The 25,038-nt window shown below is 33.3% G+C and overlaps 3 protein-coding genes and 1 long non-coding RNA gene across 6 annotated transcripts; 3 read left to right on the top strand and 1 right to left on the bottom strand.

Annotated features, from left to right (window-relative positions):
- Positions 1-1,454: 1,454 nt before the first annotated feature.
- On the top strand, positions 1,455-8,651 carry LOC112032062 (transcription factor MYB124). Of its 2 annotated transcripts, XM_024064767.2 has the most exons (13): positions 1,455-1,610; positions 1,885-2,378; positions 2,490-2,536; positions 2,662-2,718; positions 2,906-2,978; positions 3,320-3,375; positions 3,461-3,640; positions 3,722-3,903; positions 4,137-4,288; positions 4,711-4,853; positions 4,942-5,162; positions 5,274-5,419; positions 7,881-8,651. In XM_024064767.2, exons 2-13 carry the CDS (start codon positions 2,283-2,285, stop codon positions 7,989-7,991), a joined length of 1,464 nt encoding a protein of 487 aa, XP_023920535.1. In that variant the 5' UTR covers positions 1,455-1,610; positions 1,885-2,282; the 3' UTR covers positions 7,992-8,651. The 2 variants fall into 2 exon arrangements, with proteins under 2 accessions (XP_023920535.1, XP_065618154.1); XM_065762082.1 differs by having other exon boundaries at positions 1,455-2,378.
- On the bottom strand, positions 8,569-9,360 carry LOC112032063 (uncharacterized). Of its 2 annotated transcripts, XR_010624419.1 has the most exons (3): positions 9,167-9,360; positions 8,957-9,071; positions 8,569-8,714 (listed from the first exon to the last, which is right to left on the bottom strand). It is a non-coding gene; the product is annotated as an uncharacterized LOC112032063 (long non-coding RNA). The 2 variants fall into 2 exon arrangements; XR_002885041.2 differs by lacking the exon at positions 8,957-9,071 and having other exon boundaries at positions 9,151-9,360.
- An 11,235-nt stretch (positions 9,361-20,595) lies between these two features.
- LOC112032048 (uncharacterized mitochondrial protein AtMg00310-like) lies at positions 20,596-21,384 on the top strand. Its single transcript, XM_024064746.2, has one exon. The coding sequence runs from the start codon at positions 20,596-20,598 to the stop codon at positions 21,382-21,384; it is 789 nt and encodes a 262-aa protein (XP_023920514.2).
- Positions 21,385-21,423: 39 nt separating this feature from the next.
- LOC112032047 (uncharacterized) lies at positions 21,424-22,525 on the top strand. The gene is made up of 2 exons (XM_024064745.1): positions 21,424-21,879; positions 21,992-22,525. Exons 1-2 carry the CDS (start codon positions 21,424-21,426, stop codon positions 22,523-22,525), a joined length of 990 nt encoding a protein of 329 aa, XP_023920513.1.
- The last annotated feature ends 2,513 nt before the right edge of the window (positions 22,526-25,038 follow it).

Raw genomic sequence — 25,038 nt, 5'->3', positions numbered from 1 at the left:
CTTTTTATCTTTTCCCTTTTTCATTGTTCTAATCAAATGGGAGCCATTGATGATGATCATACGTGAAAGACAAAGAAAATAGATAGGTGTCATTAGACTACAAGCTCAACTGCAAAACTGAAATATATTTCAATGACATATCCTCTGCACCAACAGAAAAAAAAATTTGAACTTTCAAAATCTACGAATTCACATTCACAATTCCACTCCACCATTATGAACTTGTCAATGGGGGATGGCATGAAGCGCCTAGAGCGTGAAAAAAATTCACATGACGAGAGATTTACCTCACCTCTACATGAAATCAATTGAGGAACACGCTCCAATCAGACCCACAACCTTTTCTATTCCCAAATCTGACCCACACACAACTCCCAATCACAACAGAGCGTCCCAGACACTCTCTCCAAGACGCGTGGTGAGCAGCACGCACCCACAAGCATATTAAAAGTGTAACTTGCTAAAATACATGATTGATTCGATGACATAGATGAAAAGCAAGTCAAGTGAGTAGTAACCAAAACAAGCATTGAATTGAAATAGATATATTGAGCTGTGATTGTGAAGGTTAGGTCACGTAGATCATCATGTACCCTTTAAAAATCACCAAAATTCAAACTATGACAAAGTACACATAGCCAAACCAAACCAATCCATACATGAAATATATAAACATACGAATATTATTCGGAACATAAAAAATTATTAACGGCTAATGTGACAAGTTGATGTTATTATTATTATTCAATAGGTACAACAATAGATGAAAATAATGGATGAAAAGACAATTTTAATAAGTGGGTTCCAGTTAACTCAATTGAAAAAGTTTTTATTAGTCTTGAATAAGAGATATGAGATTCAATCTTTATCTTTCACTTACACCAATAGGTGCCTTAGTCTGATTAAAAAAAAATACAATAATTAGAAGCGAACGTTATATGTTGAAACTTTATAAAAAAAAGTGTCATTTTAATAAGGGAGAAGGGTTATATCACTCAACTATAAAAGATTTTTACTACTTATTAGAATATATGGTTTCACTGCTAGCTACCACTAGTTTTTTTAACACCTATCACATCTTGCCACTTAACCTGTTAAAAAAAAGTTAAAATTTTTGTACATGTATATATATAATTATTAAAAATATGTATCCCGTTAGTAGTATAATATTGATATATGATAATTGAATGCGATAAAAAAAAGAAAAAGAAAAAAAAAGTAGACATATGTGATAATTTTGGTGAAGAAAGGTGGGCATAGTCCACTCCCCCATTCATTAATGTTATCTCATGGAATTCAGCGTTATTTTTTTTTTTTCAAACTTCCCCTCATACCCGCGCACTAAGCAAAAGAATCCGTTGATTTAAATTATTATTTATTTATTTATTTTTTTCTCTCATTAAAACAAAACAAAAACCCTGCAAGTGTTGTGTGCGTTTTCAAAAAGTTTACAGATCATCATTCACATCATACATACACAAACACATACCCATCTCTCTCTCTCTCTCTCTCTCTCTACCTTTCTCTCTTAAATCTCCCAATCCAAACAGTGTTTTTCTCAGAGACAACAACATCAACAACAACTGAAACAGAACACAACACAACTCATCGTAAGTTGTCTTTCAGATCCCCATTTTTTCCTTTCACTGCTACATTATAAATACACTTGTTTGAAAAACGGTTTCTTGGTTTTCGAGAAAAAAAAAAAGTGTATTCCTAAGTGGATCCAACCCAATCCAATCACACACAGAGAGTTTTCTTTTTCGCAAGTACTAGTACTACTAACAAGTAGTATGCCGTTTTTGGCTTCAACTCTCTCTCTCTCTCTCTCTCCATTTATGTCTTTTGATTTCGGTGGTCGTGGTTTTTTTTGATTGAATCCAGGAAATAGCGTGGACTCAAAAGTTGGAATCCAAGGCAATTTTTTTGGTCTTAGTCTTATGGAGCTTTTCAGATAGAGAGAGAGACTCTGAGCTTTGTGATTGTATTTATGCTTACGACACCGTTTGAAGCAAATAGTCTTTTTAAAGATTAAAAAGAGAGAGAGAAAGAGAAACGGAACGGTGTGGTTCCTTTTTGGGTTTTTGAAAAAAATTTCTTTGCTTTTTATTTTTTTGGGTTTGGGTTTTTATTTTTATTTTTATTTTTATTTTTTTTTATTTTATGTTATATAACTCTCACACCATAAAGGGTTGGCTTAAAAAGAGTGAGAGCGTCCAAGAGAGAAAGTGAGTCATAGAGAGAGAGAGAGAGAGAGAGAGTCACAGTGACTAGTAAAAACAATGCAAGAGAGTATGAAGAAGAAGAAGATTAATAACAACAACAGCAACGAAGATTCTAAGAAGAAGGAGCGTCACATTGTTACGTGGAGTCAAGAGGTTTGTCTGTGACTGTTTGTCACCCACTTTTGTTACTTTATTATATGTTATAATATTTGATTCTCTGTTTCATTTTGTGATATATAACTAAAAGGGTATTTGAATTTGCAGGAGGATGATATACTCCGTGAGCAAATTGGTCTTCATGGAACAGAGAAGTATGGATTTCTTTCTTTGTTTGTGTGTGTACAAAAGAAAAAGGGTCTCTTTCGTTTTTGTTTATGAAGTAAAGCACTGTCAATTGATGAAATATAATGAATTTGTTTGTAATCCATGAATGTAGTTGGGCGATTATTGCATCAAAGTTCAAGGACAAAACGACACGGCAGTGTAGAAGAAGGTTAGTTAGATTGACAATGATATATATGGTGGTCTTGCTAATGAGTTCTAGCTCAATTGGCACCTTCTCTCCTTATAAAAGAAAAAAACAATGATATGGTCCTCTGTTTTGTCCTTTTTTTTGTTTTTGTTTTTTGTTTTGTTTTGATGCTTATTAGCTTAATCTTATATGGTTGGCAATGGTGCAGGTGGTATACATACTTGAATTCTGATTTCAAGAAAGGCGGATGGTCGCCGGAGGAGGACCTTCTCTTATGTGAGGTAATTGATGCAGTTCAAAGGAAATTTTTTTTTTCCTTTTTATTTTTTATTTTTTTTAAAGGACTATAATTTTTAAGAGAAAATGTTGTTTTGTTTTAGTATTTGTTTGGTTATCACATGTTTTGCTAGTGCTAGCAGCACATTATATGAGTTAATGATGTAGCAAAACCTGTTCTTTAGGTACAGTTAAAAGTTTTGTTATCTTTTTTCTGCTTTTCAAAAGCTAAGCAGGAAAAAATTAAAAAAGAAAAAAAGAAAAAACCCAGTACAGTTTTAGTTTAGCTAAGTATTAACCAATTATTGGATGTGCTTGTGATCTAATAATTTGCGATGATCTGCAGGCTCAAAAGATGTTTGGTAACAGATGGACAGAAATTGCAAAGGTGGTTTCAGGCAGGTAGATAATAGTTCTTCTTCTGTTCTTTGAAAAAGTTTCTACATTAATATACAGTTGAGTTTAATTCATTATGGTGGCTATGCAGAACGGATAATGCTGTGAAGAACCGTTTCTCTACACTGTGCAAGAAGAGAGCAAAATATGAAGCCTTAGCAAAAGAGAATGCTAGTTCATACATCAATTCAAATAACAAAAGGGTTGTACCCCAAAATGGATACAATACAGATAGAACTTCAGGGACTGCAGCAACCTTAAAGAAGATGAGGTACAGTAAAAGTTGAATGTAGACATAATATAGCATTTGTGCTTAAAAAAGTAGAAGAACTCATTCTTTTTCCAATCCCAGGAGGACCCACATCTCTGATTTCACAGAGAATTACAACTTAAGAGACAGATCACATAAGCCATGTGGAACAATAAATCAGCAGCTAAGAGCTCCTTTTGCTGTTTTGGTTCAGAACTTCCACAATATTAATAACTTGCCAGCCCAACATCAACTCAACAGTGCCAAGGAAGTCCTCAATGATGGTAATTCATCTATAGAAAAAACAGATTTTTTGTTTAGTGCCTGTGCTTCAGATTGCTCTGGCAAAACCTGAGAAGCGCATTGGGAGAAAAAGTTTGAGAATAGGACATCATTTTTCAATGTAACCAACACAATGCAGTCTAATTTTTACTCTGAAGATTTTGTTTTCTGCTGGTTATTTGTTTTCCTCAGTCAAGCTTTTGTAGAAATTAATATTACTCTTCATTTTATCCAGAAGCAGCTCAGAATGATAAGATTCAGGGTACATTTCTCAAAAAAGATGACCCAAAGATAACTGCTTTGATGCAACAAGCGGAATTGCTCAGCTCACTCGCACTTAAAGTTAATACAGAGAACACTGACCAAAGTCTTGAAAATGCTTGGAAGGTTAGAACTAATTTTGCATTTGCTTTGATTTCATCGCATCCAATGTTTTTCCCTAGGAAGGGTCCACGGAGTTGGATAGGACCAATATGAAAGTACATACGGTTTGCATACGTAGGATTCACCTAGTTCAATTCCAAGCATCAATTAAATGAATGCAGTTTTTTCATTCATATTGCCCAAACCAGTCTAAATGAGAATAATATCATCATCATCATCATCATCAACATCATATTAGTTGAGTCTTGGTTGAAATCTTAGTATATGCTATATAAAAAAAATATAGATTGCTTCTGTTTTAACTTTAAAGCCACACATATGTGCTTTGTACTTGAGTACCCTACATTTCCTTCTTAGAGTTAAGCTTTAAATATGATGCACATCAGAGTTTTCATTTCTCTAATATTTATCAAATATTATTTCAGGCTCTTCAAGATTTCCTGAACCGAAGCAAAGAATGTGATATTCTAAATTATAGATTCCCTGATATTGATCTTCAACTTGAAGATTTCAAAGATTTGGTAGATGACTTAAGAAGTTGTAATGAGGGAAGTCAACAATCCTGGAGGTAGTAAATATGGTTTTAACTAATATTCAAATTTAATATGTTTCCCCTTTTTGGTTTCAGCATCTAAGTGTTTATAAATATTGTTTAGGCAACCTGATCTGTACGATGAGTCTCCTGGTAGCTCTGACTACAGTACAGGATCAACTCTCCTGTTGCATTCAGCCGGTAACAAACTGGAACAAGGACACGCTGAAATATGTTCACTACATCAGGATATTGGAACTGGGTCAGAATCAATCCATATTGAAGAGCAAAAGGATGTTGGCGAATGTGAGAATGGGGTTATTTCTGGTGCAACCCCAAAGCAAGGTAATAAAATCTTATATGGAATACAAGGACCTACAAGCTTTCTTTTATTTTTATATATGACATCACCTGACTAAGTTAGAATTAATGATAAAATATCTAATCTTCTTGCAGGGATTTTCATGTGTTGTGATGAACAACCAAGCAATGATGGAGTTGTTTGTGTCTCATCAAGTACAGACTTTGGTTCCCCTCTTCAAGTAACCCCACTGTTCAGATCATTAGCAGCAGGAATTCCTAGCCCCAAATTTTCAGAAAGTGTAAGTTATCCTAAAACTATGATTCTAACAATACAATGCCGTTGGTGGTATGGCATTCCATAGCAGCAGTAGAAAGAAGTCTCAATAATTCATTTAGTAATAGTTGTAAAACTTGCAAGGTTGTCAACTTTCAAGCTGACTGCAGAAAAATTGACAGTAGTAGTAATGGTCTGGGACTTATTGAATAGTGTAGGGGTAGAAGAGAAGGCTGGAGAAAGATAAGAGTCTACTGATTCTCATCAGCTGCAGTTTATAGTCACTATATAGCCATTATAAAGAATTAGTAAGGATTTAAGACTAATTATAAGCCAAACAATTTGAGTGTATCTTTTGTCAAGGAAAGGGAACAAAAAGAGTTAGGAAGACCTAAAATAATACTAGTAGCCAATGACCTATCATAATAATGGGCTAGAGGGTTGACTGGGTGAGGTCGTGGGTTCAAGACCTATTGGGTGCGTATGTAGTTTATAAATAAAGCACATCTTAATTAAGGAGGTGACAAAGAGCATGATTTTATATAGGAGAGAATAGTGAAAAAGAATACATGTGAATGATTCCAATTAGTTTGTTAAGGATCTACTACCGACCTCATAGTTTTGGGACTAGGGCTTTGTTGTTGTTGTTGTTGTTTTGTCAGGTGAGTGGTGGTTGTGGTATTTTGTGCAATTAGAGATGGTGATGATGGTTAAAGTTTCTGAACAGAAACTATCAAGCACAAGTGGAACTTTTGAGTCTACTAATGATAAAGCCATATATTGGACAGTAAATATGGTATTAGAAGTCGCAGTAATTATTAAGAATGAAACCAATAATACTAGTCTAGCAGTAGCAGTTATTACCATTTTAGTATATGGAATACCTTGCTTCTGGGGCCATAAAAAGAGGAAAAAGGGGCAGGGGGGTTGGGGTGGGCACATGAGAGAAGTTGGAGAAAAGATTATGAAAATTGGGAAGGACTATCTATGCAAAACAGAACTCAACTAAGAAATCAGAGTGACTTGGATGAAATCAACTAAAATAGTTGCAACTTGCTTTTCCTTACTTAGCAAGCATCTTTGATAATTAATAATTGCAATTACTTCAAAATGAATTTAATCAGAAAGCTAGGGTTCAAGGGATACTCATGTAGTTCCAGCACCTCTTGTAGTGCCTTGGCAATGGGGTTTGAACCCCACCAGCCCCCTCCCCGTATTTTACCTATCAAAAAAATAATGAAAAAAGATGATCAGAGAGCTGCTGCAGAATCTGGTTGTATATCACATTATCAAGTTCAAAATGTGTAATACAAGATTTAGGTAAAACCTAGCCAATGGCAATGCACAGATGAGCGACATGAGCCTGACAGAAAATAGAAATAGAAAGAGAAAAAACATTGAAATTGCTTGTTAATTATACAGGACTACAAATCCTGCACAACTATAAATCCTGTTGACACAGCATAAATAAGAACTCTAGATTTTTCACCTTGACCAAAGTTTTAAGTGCTTCATTATGCTTTGAATTATTTTATGCATCAAGATTTGATGGAAAATTGAAGTTATATGACAATATTATAAAGCGAGAGAGTGTAAGATGTTCTACTCTCCACTGAAATAAAAAAAACACTGTTACTCCTATTATAATCCTTTCAGAGAGTCTTAGAGCCAGCTTGTGTGCTTTTTACGCCTCTTCTTCTATATTTCTGTGTCCTATTGTGGCCATAACTCTCTACCTTTTTTTCATATGTTTAACTTTACTGTTGTCTCATAACAAATCAAGCAAATACTACAGATGGCATAAATGCATAGCATTATGTTTAAAAGGATAAATGGGGTTCAAGGGATACCCCTATGGTTCCAGCCCCTCTTGTGGTGGTGGGCACTGGGCTTTGAAACCCACCAGCCCTTATTTACCTAGCAAAAAAAAAAGTTTAAAATGAAAAATATCATGGCCGAAACTTAAGTTTTTATATCTGAGCAACTGCCAAAATGCCCCAAGTACTTAAGAGTCATCATTGCTTCTATAGAAGCCTTCATCTTAGTGTGATATCTTGTCTAGGTCATGCATATATTTGAAGAGGCTCAGTTAGGCCAAGTGGGATCATAGATGTTGCCTTGAATTAATTAGTCTATTTTGCAACAACTAAAATTGCAAGGATGATTAGTTGTTTACATTTAGCTGAAAGCTTAATTCACCCCTATTCCTGGAGTGAATTAAGCTTTCCTTCACACTGTGCACATTAGTATGTTAGTCAAGTATAAGATATCAAACTCAATAAATGGGTCATATGAATTTTCTAGTGCAAGCAATGCCCCTTCCATGTATAGATAATTTCCTTTGTTTTCACAATGAGGGGCTGGAGAACAGGAGAAGCTAAAAGAAAAGATCAATTAGAGTGACCCTTATAATTTACTTCTATATATTGTGTTGGTGTCAGAATTTGATCAAAGACTTACCACTTACTTTGTTGCATTTTTTTCAGGAAAGGAGCTTCCTACTAAAAACACTTGGAATGGAGTCCCCTTGCCCCAACCCAAGTGCTAATCTTTCACAACCACCAACCTGCAAAAGAGCCCTCCTCCAGAGTCTATAACCAACCTTTCTGATTTACCTCACAATAGAAATTCTATGCGGTCCAGATCCATTATTGAGTTCTTGTCTTCTCGTTTGAATTCAGTTTCTTCGGATTGCAGCAATTCTGGCCTGAAATTTTACATAGGCATGTCGAGATCTGCATTCCAAGACCCCCAGATCTAGAATGTTATGGTGCATTCTGGCATTCTCCTACACATCTAACGTGTTCTGCATTTTTTGTTCCCCACCAAGGTTCCTACCTAGATACTTACATGAAAACTAGTGTGTTTGGTGTGTCATCCCTTTTGTTTTTTTTCTTGAGCTTTAAGGTTTTGGGTGTTCCAGTTTTTGGTCTTGATTTATCATTTGTACAGAACCTGTTATATAATCCCTAGTCATTCAGAGTGTAATTATACATCGGCAACTCGCCTATATCCGACCTAGGATTGATGATGAAAGATATAGAGGAAAGAGAAAAAAGAAAAATGAAAAAAAAAGAGAGAGTAAAGGAGGATTAACCAGTTGAAATGGATTCCTATTTGTTTGTTTTTGGGTGTGCAGAGGGTATAGAATAAGTCCTTATTTTTTATTTCCCCCCCCCTCCCCCCCCCCCCTGGATTTCTGATGTAATGAAACTTAGTATGAATGGATTGGAAATGTATTCTGGTTTTGGTGTGCACATACCTCTTCTTGTCTATTTTGCTTCTCTTGAATTAATGCATGCATGATCATATATAATTTTCTGCAGCAGAAAGCACAAGAAACATGCACACTCACATAAGCATCAATTACAATTTTAAAATGTAACACACCTTTGAGATAGGAACTCATAGTTAAAGTTGACCATTTTATAGCATTATCATATATCATCTCCTTTCTCTCATTTCTTTTGAAGACCCAGATGGCAGAATTTTCTGCAGCAGAAACCACAAGAAACATGCACACTCACAAAAGCATCACTTACAATTTTAAAATGTAACACACCTTTGAGATAGGAACTCATAGTTCAAGTTAACCAGTTTATAGCATTATCATATATCATCTCCTTTCTCTCATTTCTTTTGAAGACCCAGATGGCATATCAAGGCAAACAATTCATCTAAACAAAGAACAAAGAGGTTTGTTTATTTACCTATCAAAGAAATCTACAAAACTAAAGAGAGAAATGGAATGCTTACTTATATGGTAGTGTACCTTAACTTCTTGTCTGGCTGAGGCATTCGAGTTCAGTCTCTGAGTTTTCTATTGTGGGAAGTCTGTGGCAAAGTGGGGTTCAAAACGTTGGTGTTGAGGTTGAGGAAGAAGAATGGAAGATTGACCATAGTGGTGATGGTGGTGGAGGACTAAGTATAATTATGACGAAAGCAAAAGCAAATTGGTAAAAGTAGGAGGGAACTCTCTACAAAATAAAGTGCACTCATTTGCTGTTAAAACTTTATAGAGGGAATGTACCTTAATGACTCCTTTGACCCTTTATGTGCCATCTAAACTGGTTTGTCACTGAGGGTAAACTAGTAATGGAACATTGGAGTTCATTAAAATCTTGCTTTGTTTCACATGAAAAAAGCTCGAAACAATGCAAACATATTCGTTTGCATTCCAAGGTCTGGACCACAGGGGAGGAGAAAAGACAACCTTCCTTTTAGACACCACTCCCCCACATCACTACAACTATTTGTAGGCCTGTTTAGATGTGCTTATTTTCTAGTTTATTTGACTCATGTTAAGCTTTTAGAGACTCAAATTTTTGAAATACAACTTATATTTTAAGCAAAATAAGTTAATAGAAATAGCTTCATTCAGGCCGAGACTAAAATCTCTCGGATTACATTAATTTTTTGGATTGTAAAACAATTAAACTAAGTATATATAAAATTTAAAGTTTGTTGGGCCAAATTCTAAAATTTCATATAAATATACATAATTAGTATTTTTTTTCCCCCTCTTTTTAAGGGGGGAGGGGGGTGTGGTTTCGTTGATATGTGAAGGAAAATTTGTGAGTAGAAAGCTTTACCTAAACTTGGATAGAAGTTACTTGTTAAGTTTAAAGAAGTATGTAAGTTTAAAATGATTACCGACGTTTACATTGATATGAAGAGGTCTGGCAGAAAAAGCATTGCAAGAGCCACCAAGAAAGAAAAAGAGTGTCTGTTTGATGTTTGATTGTATTGTTGCTTTGCACATTGCTAATGTAAGAAACTATGCCACCCATTGTATGTCTAATGACAACATTCCCAAATCTTAGTTAGGTGATGTATTGTGATAGGTGTTTTGTAAAAGTGATGTTAGCAGTGAACTAATGTGAAATTGATGTTATTCTAATCATAATTTGTTACATTTGCAAATTGTGAAAAAGAAAGAGTTTATGTTCCTAGTATTGCACTTGACTAATCTATCTATCTATTTTTAATATATAATATATTATGTATATAAAATATAAAACTAAAACTTTTGACTTTTTGTTAACCTTTTAAAAATTTGACACATCAGCTTTGCAAGTCTTACAAATTTACACCTCATTAATTTATTTTAACATTTTGTTTTTTAGAATACTCATGTTTGGATCTCTCTCTCTCTCTCTCTCTCTCTCTCTCTCTCCCTCCCTCCCTCCGTAGGAAGCCCTAAACGCACTATAGCACTCAAGGTTTACAACACACCCCATGCGCATTGTAGGTATTTTGCGATCCATCTTTTGCTTATTAGATCCTTGAAAGAAAAAAGAAAGTATCAAATCCTTAAAAGAAAAAAGAAAAAGAAAAAAGGAAATAGAGTTTAGCTTTTGTAAGGTTTGTTTTGTTTATAGATCAATACAAAACACATTTTTCGGAACTAACTACTCATATAATCAATTTCCAAGTCAGTGTTCAAGAATTAAAATTAAACCAAAATTCAAACTGTGCAATCATAAAATACTATTATTAGTGGGAATTTTATGGAGTTGCGGTGTTCAAGAGTTAAACCAAAATTCTTTTAAATTATCTATAATATTTTGTCCTCAATTTTTTTTTCTCTTTTTAGTATATTGTGCTTCTTAAGCTATAAAGAGATTTTTTATTTTTATTTTTATTTTATGAGATGTAAAGAGATCTTTGATTTTGTGAAATAGTTTATTCTCTCTACTTCTTTGATTTGATTTACCCACTATCTCTGGCACTTGCCATCAACAATTACTCATGCCACTCTTATGGACCAAATCAACTCATTCTTTGGTCACCATCATTGAAAAAAGAGAAATCACAATTAGAAAAGAAGCCTATAAATCACTTTAGTTTTTTTTTCCTTTTTTCAACACATGAAATTAAAGTTATACACATGTAACAATAAAATGTATACAACATTCTTCTTTTTGACAAGGTAGACAACATTCTCCTAATTCCTAGCTTTTGATATTTTTTTTTATTATATATATATATATATATAAAGGTTATTTTTATTAATTTGGGTATTGATAGGAAGTGTTTTTGCTTTTATATCACATCGCTATTTTAGCAATTACAATTACATTAATTTCAATTATTTACATGTATAATGTTTCATCCTCTTCCTCAACCTTTTATCATTATTTTAGAGCGCACACACATTTTTCTATCAATCTTTAACCTTATTCAATGATTTACTTTAATACTTTTGTTTTATAGATTGCTTTTTGTATATGAAATTCAAGATTTAACTATGTAGTGGGGCAAATTCTAAGCGAATATTGGGCCTTATTACAACAAGATAAGTACTGGGCCCAACCCAAGTATCGGCCCAAACGATGAAGATAAATCCAGTATTGGCTAGACCATCTTTTAATAGATGTAACACCTCGAATCCTTAGTTAGGTTCAATACCCTTTTAGGTTGCTCGCTAAGGTCATGTCTGAGGTATATCCAAGTTACTAAGGTAAATTCCAGAGAGGTTAAACTTCTCCAAGGTTGCTTTCTAAAAGTTCCTGATGATTCCACAATAGCCCCAGCATTAATGTAGGACACTTGCCTAGCACCACCGCATTCAATGCAGAAGGACAAGCTTGAACAGTGAGAAACAGCCCCAGAAGTCTCCATTCATGATGAAAAACCTATAAAAGAAGAGTCTGACAAGACAAGAAATTATTTAGGTAGACGCTTGAACAGTAAGGAAGACCTCAAAAGTCTCCATTCATGATGAAAAACATACATAAGAAGAGCCCGATAAGAACAGAAGTTATCTAGGTGGACTAAGACAAAATACAAAGAAGAAAGAGATGACTCGTATAAAAGGAAGAGAAGAAAGAGAAAAGGAGGACACAGGATATAGAAAGAGAGAAAACAGTAAAGAAAAGGCTAAGGAGAGATCCATGTAACATATCACACTTGAATTAATAGAAAGATTCTGGTAGTTTACTTGTTCATGTCCAAATTTCCCATTGTGAATTAATATTAACCCATGACACAAATTAATTATAACATGTGTTTTGCTTAGTATCTTAAACCATAAAATTAGGAGACACGTTCCTACAAACTATATTTGAAGTGAAAGATTGATATATATATTTTTATTAATTAAAAATTGCTGTTATTATTTTGATGTTAATGTGAATATTTTTCGTTTAGTGTTTTGATTACTAGGGATTTTTTTTTTTGTTTAGAGATTCAATTAGTGTGTGATATTTAGTTTTGTTATTTCGTATAATTAATTTTTGTCCAATTGTGATCCAAATGCTTATTTGTATTTGCATGATTGTTGAATTCATTGTGTATATAAAAGTTTCTAATAGTTTTGTGAATATATTTTTTATCTAATATTTGGGTTAGAATTTTTTATGTTACATCCTTAAATTATACAACCCTTTCCTTTCATTTTTCGACTAAAAAGTTTTTTTCTTCCATTTTATGCAAGTGCGACCTTCTAAAAAATTATTATATATATTCTTATTGAAACTCACTGCTAACATACATGGTAAACATTAACACTACATTTAAAGGAAAATAATTCTTTTTTAGATATTTCATTTTTGCCATAATTTGTATCTCATTATCAAATAAATTTACTATCATGTCTTTTTCTTTCCTTCACATCAAGAATATTTCTTTAAAAAAAGAATGATATAAATATTTTTTAGTCTCAAAATTTATATAATAATCTTTTGTGGACCTTTTATGTAATATTACTCACTCGAATAATAGAAATACAATTTTATTCATTATTTCATTGATAATCTCTATTGATTAGCAACGATTGGAAGCAAAAATAACAATTGTTTTCCACGATTATTATTATGTTTTTGTTAAATTGTTACTTTCATCTAATATTTTAAATAATAATACTTATGAGTGTCCATGCATTACACTAATAATATAATAATTTACAATTTTTTTTAAAAAGCGTGCAACGCATGAGCCCAACTCATAATAGAGAAGTTTCAAATTTCCTTATTGGTTTTGAAATTCCACATTGGCTAGAAAAATTGTGCGGTGCACTAATTGCATTAAAAGTGGTTGAAAAGAAAATAAGAAAGGAGGCGTGCCATAAGGAGTGGTGGTGTAACATAGTCATATGTGAGAGAGGTAGGAGCAAAGTTTTGCTCTGTAAGAGAGGTAAAGACTAGTTTTTTCTAGTGAGTTAATTTGAGGGAACCTTTGGGTGTATTGGGTTTTGGTTAGATTATGGGTTTTTCCCTTCAAAGTTTATGTGTGGTTGTAATTCCTATTATTAATAGTGAATTTTGGTTGGCATTTTCCCATTGGAGTAGGCTTGGATTTAGCCTAACCATGTTAATTTTTTTTATTATGGTGTTTGCTATTTTATTGTTTTTTGTGTAGTTCAAAATATAATTATAATTATTATTCATAATAAATATGGTGATATAATTATTTGTTTGATATTGTATATATAGCAAGTTTGAATGCTGATATAGAAAAGAGAAGTGCTACATCCATAACATTTTTACAACAAATCATAGGTGGTTAATTGTTATTAGTTCAAATTTGAATTTATCATTGAGATTACTTTTTTGCCCCGATAATAATAACCAGTAACAACCTGCCACCTATGATTTGTTGTAAAAATATTGTGGACATAACATTTCTCTATAGAAAATTGTAAATTTGTAATGTAAATAAGTTAACATATGAAACGTTCAACTTTAACAATATTTTAGAAAAAAAGGGGAAAATTATACCTAATGTGGCAACATTGTCGTTTTTGTTATTAAGTGGTGTAATTCTCCTCAACTCATAAATTTTATATAGAAATTTAGGTTTGCTTGACTTTTACGTAAAAAAAATTAATTAAACTTTTACGTGTAACACTAAAATAGAAAATCATATTATTAAAAAACTATAAATATATCAACTTGTAATTAATTATTTATAAATTTTTATTGAATTTGTAGAAGCAAGTCATTTCAAGTAAAGAGTATCTAGAGTCATAGCCCTTATATTGTAACGTGTAAGGGGAGACTCTTAAATAAGTGTACCTTTATAGCGACTTACCCTTAACATATATTTTGTTAAACCTAAACCTAAACATGTTGTTAAACATAAACTTTATTTTGAAATAATTTTTTACATTTATTCAATGTAAAAGTTCTTAGAAAAGAAAAAACAAAATAAAAGAGGATAAGAGGATACATGTTTTTTATGATTCCAACATTTAAGTATTAAAAAAAAAAAAAAAATGGACACTTGCCTAGCACCACCGCATTCAATGCAGAAGGACAAGCTTGAACAGTGAGAAACAGCCCCAGAAGTCTCCATTCATGATGAAAAACCTATAAAAGAAGAGTCTGACAAGACAAGAAATTATTTAGGTAGACGCTTGAACAGTAAGGAAGACCTCAAAAGTCTCCATTCATGATGAAAAACATACATAAGAAGAGCCCGATAAGAACAGAAGTTATCTAGGTGGACTAAGACAAAATACAAAGAAGAAAGAGATGACTCGTATAAAAGGAAGAGAAGAAAGAGAAAAGGAGGACACAGGATATAGAAAGAGAGAAAACAGTAAAGAAAAGGCTAAGGAGAGATCCATGTAACATATCACACTTGAATTAATAGAAAGATTCTGGTAGTTTACTTGTTCATGTCCAAATTTCCCATTGTGAATTAATATTAACCCATGACACAAATTAATTATAACATGTGTTTTGCTTAGTATCTTAAACCATAAAATTAGGAGACACGTTCCTACAAACTATATTTGAAGTGAAAGATTGATATATATATTTTTATTAATTAAAAATTGCTGTTATTATTTTGATGTTAATGTGAATATTTTTCGTTTAGTGTTTTGATTACTAGGGATTTTTTTTTTTGTTTAGAGATTCAATTAGTGTGTGATATTTAGTTTTGTTATTTCGTATAATTAATTTTTGTCCAATTGTGATCCAAATGCTTATTTGTATTTGCATGATTGTTGAATTCATTGTGTATATAAAAGTTTCTAATAGTTTTGTGAATATATTTTTTATCTAATATTTGGGTTAGAATTTTTTATGTTACATCCTTAAATTATACAACCCTTTCCTTTCATTTTTCGACTAAAAAGTTTTTTTCTTCCATTTTATGCAAGTGCGACCTTCTAAAAAATTATTATATATATTCTTATTGAAACTCACTGCTAACATACATGGTAAACATTAACACTACATTTAAAGGAAAATAATTCTTTTTTAGATATTTCATTTTTGCCATAATTTGTATCTCATTATCAAATAAATTTACTATCATGTCTTTTTCTTTCCTTCACATCAAGAATATTTCTTTAAAAAAAGAATGATATAAATATTTTTTAGTCTCAAAATTTATATAATAATCTTTTGTGGACCTTTTATGTAATATTACTCACTCGAATAATAGAAATACAATTTTATTCATTATTTCATTGATAATCTCTATTGATTAGCAACGATTGGAAGCAAAAATAACAATTGTTTTCCACGATTATTATTATGTTTTTGTTAAATTGTTACTTTCATCTAATATTTTAAATAATAATACTTATGAGTGTCCATGCATTACACTAATAATATAATAATTTACAATTTTTTTTAAAAAGCGTGCAACGCATGAGCCCAACTCATAATAGAGAAGTTTCAAATTTCCTTATTGGTTTTGAAATTCCACATTGGCTAGAAAAATTGTGCGGTGCACTAATTGCATTAAAAGTGGTTGAAAAGAAAATAAGAAAGGAGGCGTGCCATAAGGAGTGGTGGTGTAACATAGTCATATGTGAGAGAGGTAGGAGCAAAGTTTTGCTCTGTAAGAGAGGTAAAGACTAGTTTTTTCTAGTGAGTTAATTTGAGGGAACCTTTGGGTGTATTGGGTTTTGGTTAGATTATGGGTTTTTCCCTTCAAAGTTTATGTGTGGTTGTAATTCCTATTATTAATAGTGAATTTTGGTTGGCATTTTCCCATTGGAGTAGGCTTGGATTTAGCCTAACCATGTTAATTTTTTTTATTATGGTGTTTGCTATTTTATTGTTTTTTGTGTAGTTCAAAATATAATTATAATTATTATTCATAATAAATATGGTGATATAATTATTTGTTTGATATTGTATATATAGCAAGTTTGAATGCTGATATAGAAAAGAGAAGTGCTACATCCATAACATTTTTACAACAAATCATAGGTGGTTAATTGTTATTAGTTCAAATTTGAATTTATCATTGAGATTACTTTTTTGCCCCGATAATAATAACCAGTAACAACCTGCCACCTATGATTTGTTGTAAAAATATTGTGGACATAACATTTCTCTATAGAAAATTGTAAATTTGTAATGTAAATAAGTTAACATATGAAACGTTCAACTTTAACAATATTTTAGAAAAAAAGGGGAAAATTATACCTAATGTGGCAACATTGTCGTTTTTGTTATTAAGTGGTGTAATTCTCCTCAACTCATAAATTTTATATAGAAATTTAGGTTTGCTTGACTTTTACGTAAAAAAAATTAATTAAACTTTTACGTGTAACACTAAAATAGAAAATCATATTATTAAAAAACTATAAATATATCAACTTGTAATTAATTATTTATAAATTTTTATTGAATTTGTAGAAGCAAGTCATTTCAAGTAAAGAGTATCTAGAGTCATAGCCCTTATATTGTAACGTGTAAGGGGAGACTCTTAAATAAGTGTACCTTTATAGCGACTTACCCTTAACATATATTTTGTTAAACCTAAACCTAAACATGTTGTTAAACATAAACTTTATTTTGAAATAATTTTTTACATTTATTCAATGTAAAAGTTCTTAGAAAAGAAAAAACAAAATAAAAGAGGATAAGAGGATACATGTTTTTTATGATTCCAACATTTAAGTATTAAAAAAAAAAAAAAAATCAAAGCAACATGATTATGATGTTAGTGTTTCCAATTTTATATTTTATTTGCTCAAATTCCAATTGGTTTATGTGCAATTAACTGTTATGCATTTTATATAAATATTCATATTGTTTTGGGCTTAAATGGAATAATTACCATGTGTATTACAAGTTTACAACTCATATCTTAGGTATCATCTGCCGCGTGAACTTCTTGTAGGATCTTTTTTGACGACTTTCTTTGAAGCATGTTATCACCCAAATAAAACATAATTTGAATGATAGAATGAATAAAATAAAATAAAAAATAGTATCAAAACTTTTTTTTTTAAAGGCAGTTTGACTCGAAATTCAATTGTTGGTTGATAAAAATAGTTTCATTAAGTAACAATTGCTTTTCATAAATATATCATTCATACCATAGAACTATTGCTAGACTCCGTACTAACATTTTTGGATATATTACTTTGTTAAATATTTGCGACTACAATGTATAAGGGAAAACAATCAACAAGCGAAGCTATAGGAAAAAAAAAAAAATAGTGGAATGCATAAGATAGTGTGAGTATCATATTTGAAAAACCTAACATGACAGTTTTCTATTCAAAGGTGCAAATAGAAGTTTTTATCAAATTTACTCTCATGAAAATGATCATTTGGATAATTTAGGTTTGTTTGAATTTTTGTGAAAATTAACACAAAACTATAAAATTAGATTTTTCAAAAACTATAAAAATATCAGTTTACAATGATTTATTTGCAAAACTTTAACTAATTTGTGCATGGCATGTATTTTCAGGTGAATAGTATCCAGAGGCATAACACCTGTATTATCAGTTAAGTGGTTGGGGAGAGTCTTAACTGAGTGTATCTTTAGAGCGACTTATCCTCTATATACATTTTTCTATACTTAAACATAAACATATTGTTAAACATAACTTTATTTAATAAATTAAATATTTTTTTCTGTCATTCCATGTGTCATATTCTTTTCAAAAATTTAAAAAAAATATATAGAGATTTTTAAGACATAACCAAAAATTGAGCAACAAAATATTTTTTGAAATCTAGTGTGTAATAAAAAAATACTAAGAAAACAAAAACCAAAATAAAATGGAATAAGACTGTACATATTTTTTTTTAGAATCCAACGTGAAAGTAAAAAAAAAAAATTAAAAAAAAAAAATCAAAGAAGCATGATTATGATGTTAGAGTTTCAAAATTTATAATTTATTTATGACAATGAAATAAAAATTGGTGCATGTGCAATTAAGTGTCATGATTTTTTTGTTGAATGCTTAATATGTGTTTTTCTTTATATTATATATGAAATATATGATTAATATTTTATTTTAATGTAAATAATTCTTAATTTGGTTCAATTATCTATTCTGGTGTTTAGGTGTATTTTGACCAAAGAAAATGGGTGATGAACAATATTGCAATAAACATTAATGTTGCAGCCATTTATGGTGCTATCCTTACGTCAGTCTTATTAATAAATTTGGTAGAATAAAACTAATTTTATTTTAAGATGTCCTTTTTTTTAATTATATATATATATATATATATACAGGGACAGAGCAAGACTTCAAACCTAGGGGGGGGCAAGCTTAATGTAAGCTTATCGAATTTTATCATGTTCAGTAACATCATAATCTCATATTTGCAAGTGCAATCCAAAATCACACTACAATATATAAACTAATACCAATTTCATTGTTGGTGATTTTTCAAGATTTTATTTTAAGATTTTCAAAAATTAGGACATCAACACTAATCCCAAACATTATTAGTTTACGAATTATTTATAACTTTTCTTTGAATAATGCTAGGGACTCCCAAATCCACAACATTCCCCACGAAATTAATCCCAAACATAAACCCAAATAAACATGCCCACAGAACATAACAAATTTAATGTTAATAATTTATTGATAATAGAGTCACAACAATATTAATATTAACAATTCATTACAAAGTTTCTCAAAAAAAAAAAAATCATTACAAAACATTAAATAAACAACTTTTCTATTGTCCTAAGACCACAAAAGTCAAACAAACAACCAATTTTTTCCCCCCTCTTCTTATTAGTCTCTACAGCACTACCCAGTACTCTAATCCTCTAATGATAGCCACAAGCTTGTTTTTATTAAAAACTTTTTCTTTTCTTTTTTGGTCTAAATATTAGAGGCCACACCTTTATACTTGAAAATTGAGATTTATTGGGCTCAGCGATCCCGGGTACCTTGGCTGAAGCACGGTGACAAAAATACAAAGTTTTTTCACTCAAAGGCTTCGCAGAGGAGAAGGAGGAACTTTATACAAGGGATTAGAGATGAAGGAGACAATTGGGTTGACACACAAGAGGACATTGCACGGGTAGCAACCAGTTACTTTGGGAATTTGTTTAGTGCTGGAGGGTGTGACCGAATGGAAGAATGTTTACAGGCAGTCCCATGTAAGGTGACAGAGGAGATGCGACAGTCTTTATCCAGGGAGGTCAGTGCAGATGAAATAAGGGAGGCACTGTTTCAAATGGGACCGACAAAGGCACCCTTGGCATATTGTTGGTGATAATGTGGTTTATGCTGTACTTGATTTTTTACAATCTGGTAATATGGTGTCTGAAATAAACCATACAAATATTGTGCTTATTCCCAAAGTAAAATCACCTGAAAAAATGTCAGACTTTCGACCAATCAGTTTATGCAATGTCATATATAAAATTATCTCAAAGGTGTTAGCCAACAGATTGAAGTAGGTGCTCCCTCAGATAATATCTCTTACACAGAGTGCATTTGTATCGGGCCGACTTATTACAGATAATGTGCTGGTGGCTTATGAAACCTTGCATACAATGCATGGGAGGAAAAAGGGGAAGAAGGGTTCTCTAGCTCTGAAGCTTGATGTAAGTAAAGCCTATGACCGGGTGGAGTAGGACTTTTTACGAGCTATTATGTTGAAATTGGGGTTCCCTGAAATATGGATTAACTGGGTGATGACATGCATTACTTCTCCTTCATTTTCTGTCCTCATAAATGGTAAACCTTTTGGATGTATTGCACCCTCTAGAAGACTCCGCCAAGGAGATCCTCTTTCGCCTTATTTGTTTCTTTTATGTGCAGACGGTTTTACTGCTTTGTTAGCAAAGGCAGAAATGGAGGAGCATATTCATGGCGTTTCAATTTGTAGGAGAGCACCAAGGATTTCCCACTTACTGTTTGCAGATGATTCTTTACTCTTTTGCCAAGCCACACAAAGGGAGGTCACAACAGTCAATGATATTTAAAATATATATGCACAAGCTTCCGGTCAATGCATAAATATGGAAAAATCATCAGTTCTCTTTAGTAGCAATACACCAGTTACACAAAAGGAGTGGATTAAATCTACTTTTGGTGTAAAGGAGGTGGTGTGTTTTGAGACTTATTTAGGGCTGCCTACGATGGTGGGTCGGGCAAAGTACCAAGCCTTTGCTTATTTGAAGGATAAAGTTTGGAGGAAATTGCAAGGTTGGAAGGGTAAGCTGCTCTCACGAGTCGGGAAGGAAATTTTAATAAAGGCGGTGGCTCAATCGATTCCGACATACACAATGGGGGTTTTTTTACTACCGGTAAAATTATGTGATGAACTAAACCAAATGTGTGCAAGGTTTTGGTGGGGACAAGCTGAAAATGAAAGAAAGATACATTGGAAGAGTTGGGGGCTGCTATCTCAATCAAAAAAGAAGGGTGGAATGGGGTTTCGTGATCTAAGGGCATTCAATTTAGCCATGCTAGCTAAGCAAGGCTGGAGGCTAATGCAAAATCAGGAGTCTCTTGTTTACAAATGTTTCAAACACAGATATTTTCCCAAGTGTTCCTTTTTGGAGGCATGTGATTCCACCAATAGTTCATATGTTTGGAAGAGTCTAATGGCCACTATGCCAATTTTGAAACAAGGAAGCTGTTGGAGGGTAGGGAATGGGGCATCCATAAATGTCATGCATGACAAATGGATTACAAACTATCCTACATGCAAGGTCCTTCATCCCCCAGATGAGCAAGAGTGGGAATGGAGGGTCTCTGATCTTATAGACCCAAATGGGAGGTGCTGGGATAGAGAGCTGATCTAGAGTAAATTTCATAAAGAAGATGCGGAAGCAATTTGTCGAATGCCACTGAGTAACCGGTGTGTTACAGACCGGGTAATGTGGCTTTATAATAGAAATGGCATGTACTTAGTGAAATCCGGATACCATGTGGCGACACAGGTCCTTAGAACGACTGAGTGGGTTGAGTGCTCATCGGGTCTAGGTAGATTAGAGGTGTGGCTGAAGCTGTGGAATTTGAATGTCCCAAACAAGATTAAAGTTTTCGCATGGAGGGCCTGCCAAAATATATTGCAAACACGTGTGAACTTGGCTCGAAGGAAGATTATTGAGGATGACTTATGTGCGCTGTGCAAATGCGCTCCAGAAAATGGAATCCATGTCCTTTGGGAATGTGGGGTTGCACGAGGTATATGGGCTGGAAGCTTGGTGAAATTACAAAAATTCACGCAAGGTCAAGGTGGTGTGCTACAACTCTTCACTGAATTGTTGCAGAGGCTATCGACTGAGGAGTTTGAAGTATTCTTAATTGTGGCTTGGCTTATTTGGAATCAACATAATTCAGTGATTCATGGAGGGAGAGTGAAGGATCCACGGCAAGTTCTTAAAAGAGCTGAAGACTTTGTGACAGAGTACCATCAAGCGCAAGACCAGGTGGGACCAATACAGAACGTTCAACATCAGCCGGTCTGACCATTACAAGCTAAACTTCAATGCGGCAATATATACAGATTTGGGAAGTTCAGGGGTTGGAGCTATTATTCGAAATGGGAGGGGAGAGGTGATGGCAGCTCTGTCTGCTAAGGGACCTTTTGTACAAGACAGTGAGGAAGCTGAGACGTTAGCTTGTCGAAAAGCACTTGAATTTGCTATAGATGTGGGAATCTCAGACTTGATAATTGAAGGTGATAATGTATCGGTCATGAGAGCTGTTGCATCAAACTTTATGGATGGGTCTAGACTAGGCAACGTTCTTGAAGACATTCATTGTCTCATGAGTGGTCTAAGATGGTGCTCTGTTAGCTGCGTGAAGCGAAGTGCCAACACCGTTGCCCATTGTTTAGCCCGGTTTGCTAGAAATGTCTCTGAAGAGCTGGTTTGGATTGAGGATAGTCCACAACCTGCTAAGGAAGCTTTGTATAATGATTCATTGATTTTCAGCTAAATGAATGAAAGCCCACGTTTCAAAAAAAAAAAAAAATTGAGAAATATCAGTTACTACCTGCATCATTACTAGTTCTATACTTTATCACTGCATACAAGCAAAGAGAGAAGAAAAAGCTGGGAGACAGAGATTGGGTTTCATAAAATTAAAAAAAGGGGCAGAGCAGTTAGAGTCTCTTCCTCACACAACACATCACAGAGAGAGGACTATGGTTTGTTTTTTCAATTATTCTTGGGGCAATTGGGCAAAAAAGGAAGGTTAGTCGATTTTTATTTTATTTTATTTTATTTTTGGATGTTTCATGGGGTAATTTGTAAATATTTTGGAGGGGGCCTAAGTGTAGGAAAGTGTTATTATGAGCGTTTGAAGCCTAGAACTCGTGTTGAGTTTCATGGTGTTCATTAGCAGTCAAGCTCAATGGTGAGGGCAAGTGAGGGAGGAGGTTCGGTGGTGGCGCAACTAGCAGAGAGGGTGACAGAAAGACGCATTGATGGCGAGGCATTAAAGAGCATTGATAGAAGTAAAGAGGGTGAAGCGCTGAACAATAATTGTGGGAACGTGGTTGGAATGTTACAACCAAATCAGGGAAACCAATTAATCTCGGATTTTTACAGGGCATTGAATGAGTTTGAAACCAAAAAGAATTCTATCCATATTGGTAACCCTTCAACCCTTCCTTTTACAGAATCAAGTCCACATGCACCCCTGGCAATGGGTAAAGGCAGTGACGAGGGCATTGATGGCATGACACAGAAGGATATTAATGTGGCTGATACATTACAAGATGTTTCAGTGGTTGAGCCGAATATGGAGTCTATCCCAATCATTATTAATCCTATTAATGCTCCTAATATTATGGAGGAGGGTTATGGCGCCATGAAGTCTATTCCAAATCAGATGCCAATGTCAGAATTGTTTGAAATTCCAATAAAGGGGCTTAATGAGGGTGTAACGGGAATTAATTACATTAATTCTAATTTAAGTCAAAAGAAGGAGGCAGCAGTTAATGAGGAGATTCCTTACCATGTTCAGCATGCCACCTCAGCTGAGAAGCAAGCAACACGGCCAGTTGGAATTAGGGCAACATGGAAAAATATTCTCCCATCCAATTCGAAGTCTGCTACCAGCAACAACCCGAGAACCAAAAAATTAAGCCCTAGTGGGAACTACTCAGAATCCGTGGGCCATACAGAATTGGGGAGGAAAATTTGTGGGAAGAGGAGTGGTGATGGTCTTCTGGAGTTGCCTTGCAAGCACAGGCGGGTTTCAAAAGATGAGAGGGATAAACTTTTTTTAATGGTGGAGGCTGATACTCAGCCCTGCCAATCACAATGAGTTGCTTAGTCTGGAACTGTCGTGAGCTTGGGAACCCATGTACAGTGAATGAGCTTGCTGAGATGGTGCAGGCAAAAGATCCCTCTGTCGTATTCTTAGCCGAAACATGGGCAGATGAAGTTAGGCTAAAAGAGGTGATGAGGAAAAAGTCAGTGTGAAAGTGTGTTTGTTTACCCAATAACTCTAAAAGGAGGTGGATCAATGTTTTTCTGGGGATTGACTATTGATGTAACTGTGGAGGTTTTAGGCATAAATTACATCAATGCATTGTTTCAAGGAGATGATAAGGCTGGGATTGGATTGATTATTCAACATTGCCAAGGTAGGACTTGGCACACAGTCGAAATCATCCCTCTCCCTTTAACTGTCATGGATTTTGAAACTTTGCCTATATCGAGTGCTGTACAGTTAGTTGTTGATTTGAGTTTAATTGTTTCCATCCTAGAAGGAGATTCTGACTCGTTCTCTTTAATTTCTTTTAGTTTATTTAGTCATAAGGTTAAATGTTTTGCAAATTTATCTCATTATTTTAGGTTTCCACATGTTTGTAGAGAAGGGAATAGTGTAGCTCTCAACCTAGTTCGACATGCACGACATGTCACTAGTTTTCAAGTGTGGATGGAAGATGTCCCATCGCACACCATTGCTATTTATCTGGCTATTTTGCTTACTATTTAATAAAGTTCAAAGTATTGATTCTAAAAAAAAAGTAATGGTAATACCAAAAAAAAAAAAAAAAAAAATCCTATCTTTAAAATTGACTCAATATTGTTAGGACATATGTAGAACTTGTTAGAACATATGCCATATAGAATTGGCTAAATCTTTTGACAAAACGCACTTTACTTATAATTTGGTAGATCTAGGATGTATTTAATACTTCAAGAAACAAGAGTTCAAGACCAAGTATTGAAGCCATGTAAATCTGTCCAAGAATCAAGTAAAGAAGTGTTGTTTATTAAAGCTCGACAGATATATCTATTAAGGTTTAATTCTTCGAAACTTGACAGATATCTCGACAGTTGTATCTGTTGAGAATTATGAAAATCAGTTTTTCACACATATATATGCTATGTGTTTAGGTTTTCTTTTCTCACAATCCTAGACATATATAAAGATTACTTTAAGGGCCGTCTCAAGAGATAAAAACTTAATGCAAAGTTTTTATTCATGCATAT

The sequence above is a fragment of the Quercus suber genome, unplaced genomic scaffold (assembly GCF_002906115.3).
Source record: "Quercus suber isolate HL8 unplaced genomic scaffold, Cork oak 2.0 scaffold_441, whole genome shotgun sequence".
Taxonomy (NCBI): domain Eukaryota; kingdom Viridiplantae; phylum Streptophyta; class Magnoliopsida; order Fagales; family Fagaceae; genus Quercus; species Quercus suber.
Note: the sequence above shows the minus strand (reverse complement) of the source record. Positions and strands in the feature narration are given on the sequence as shown.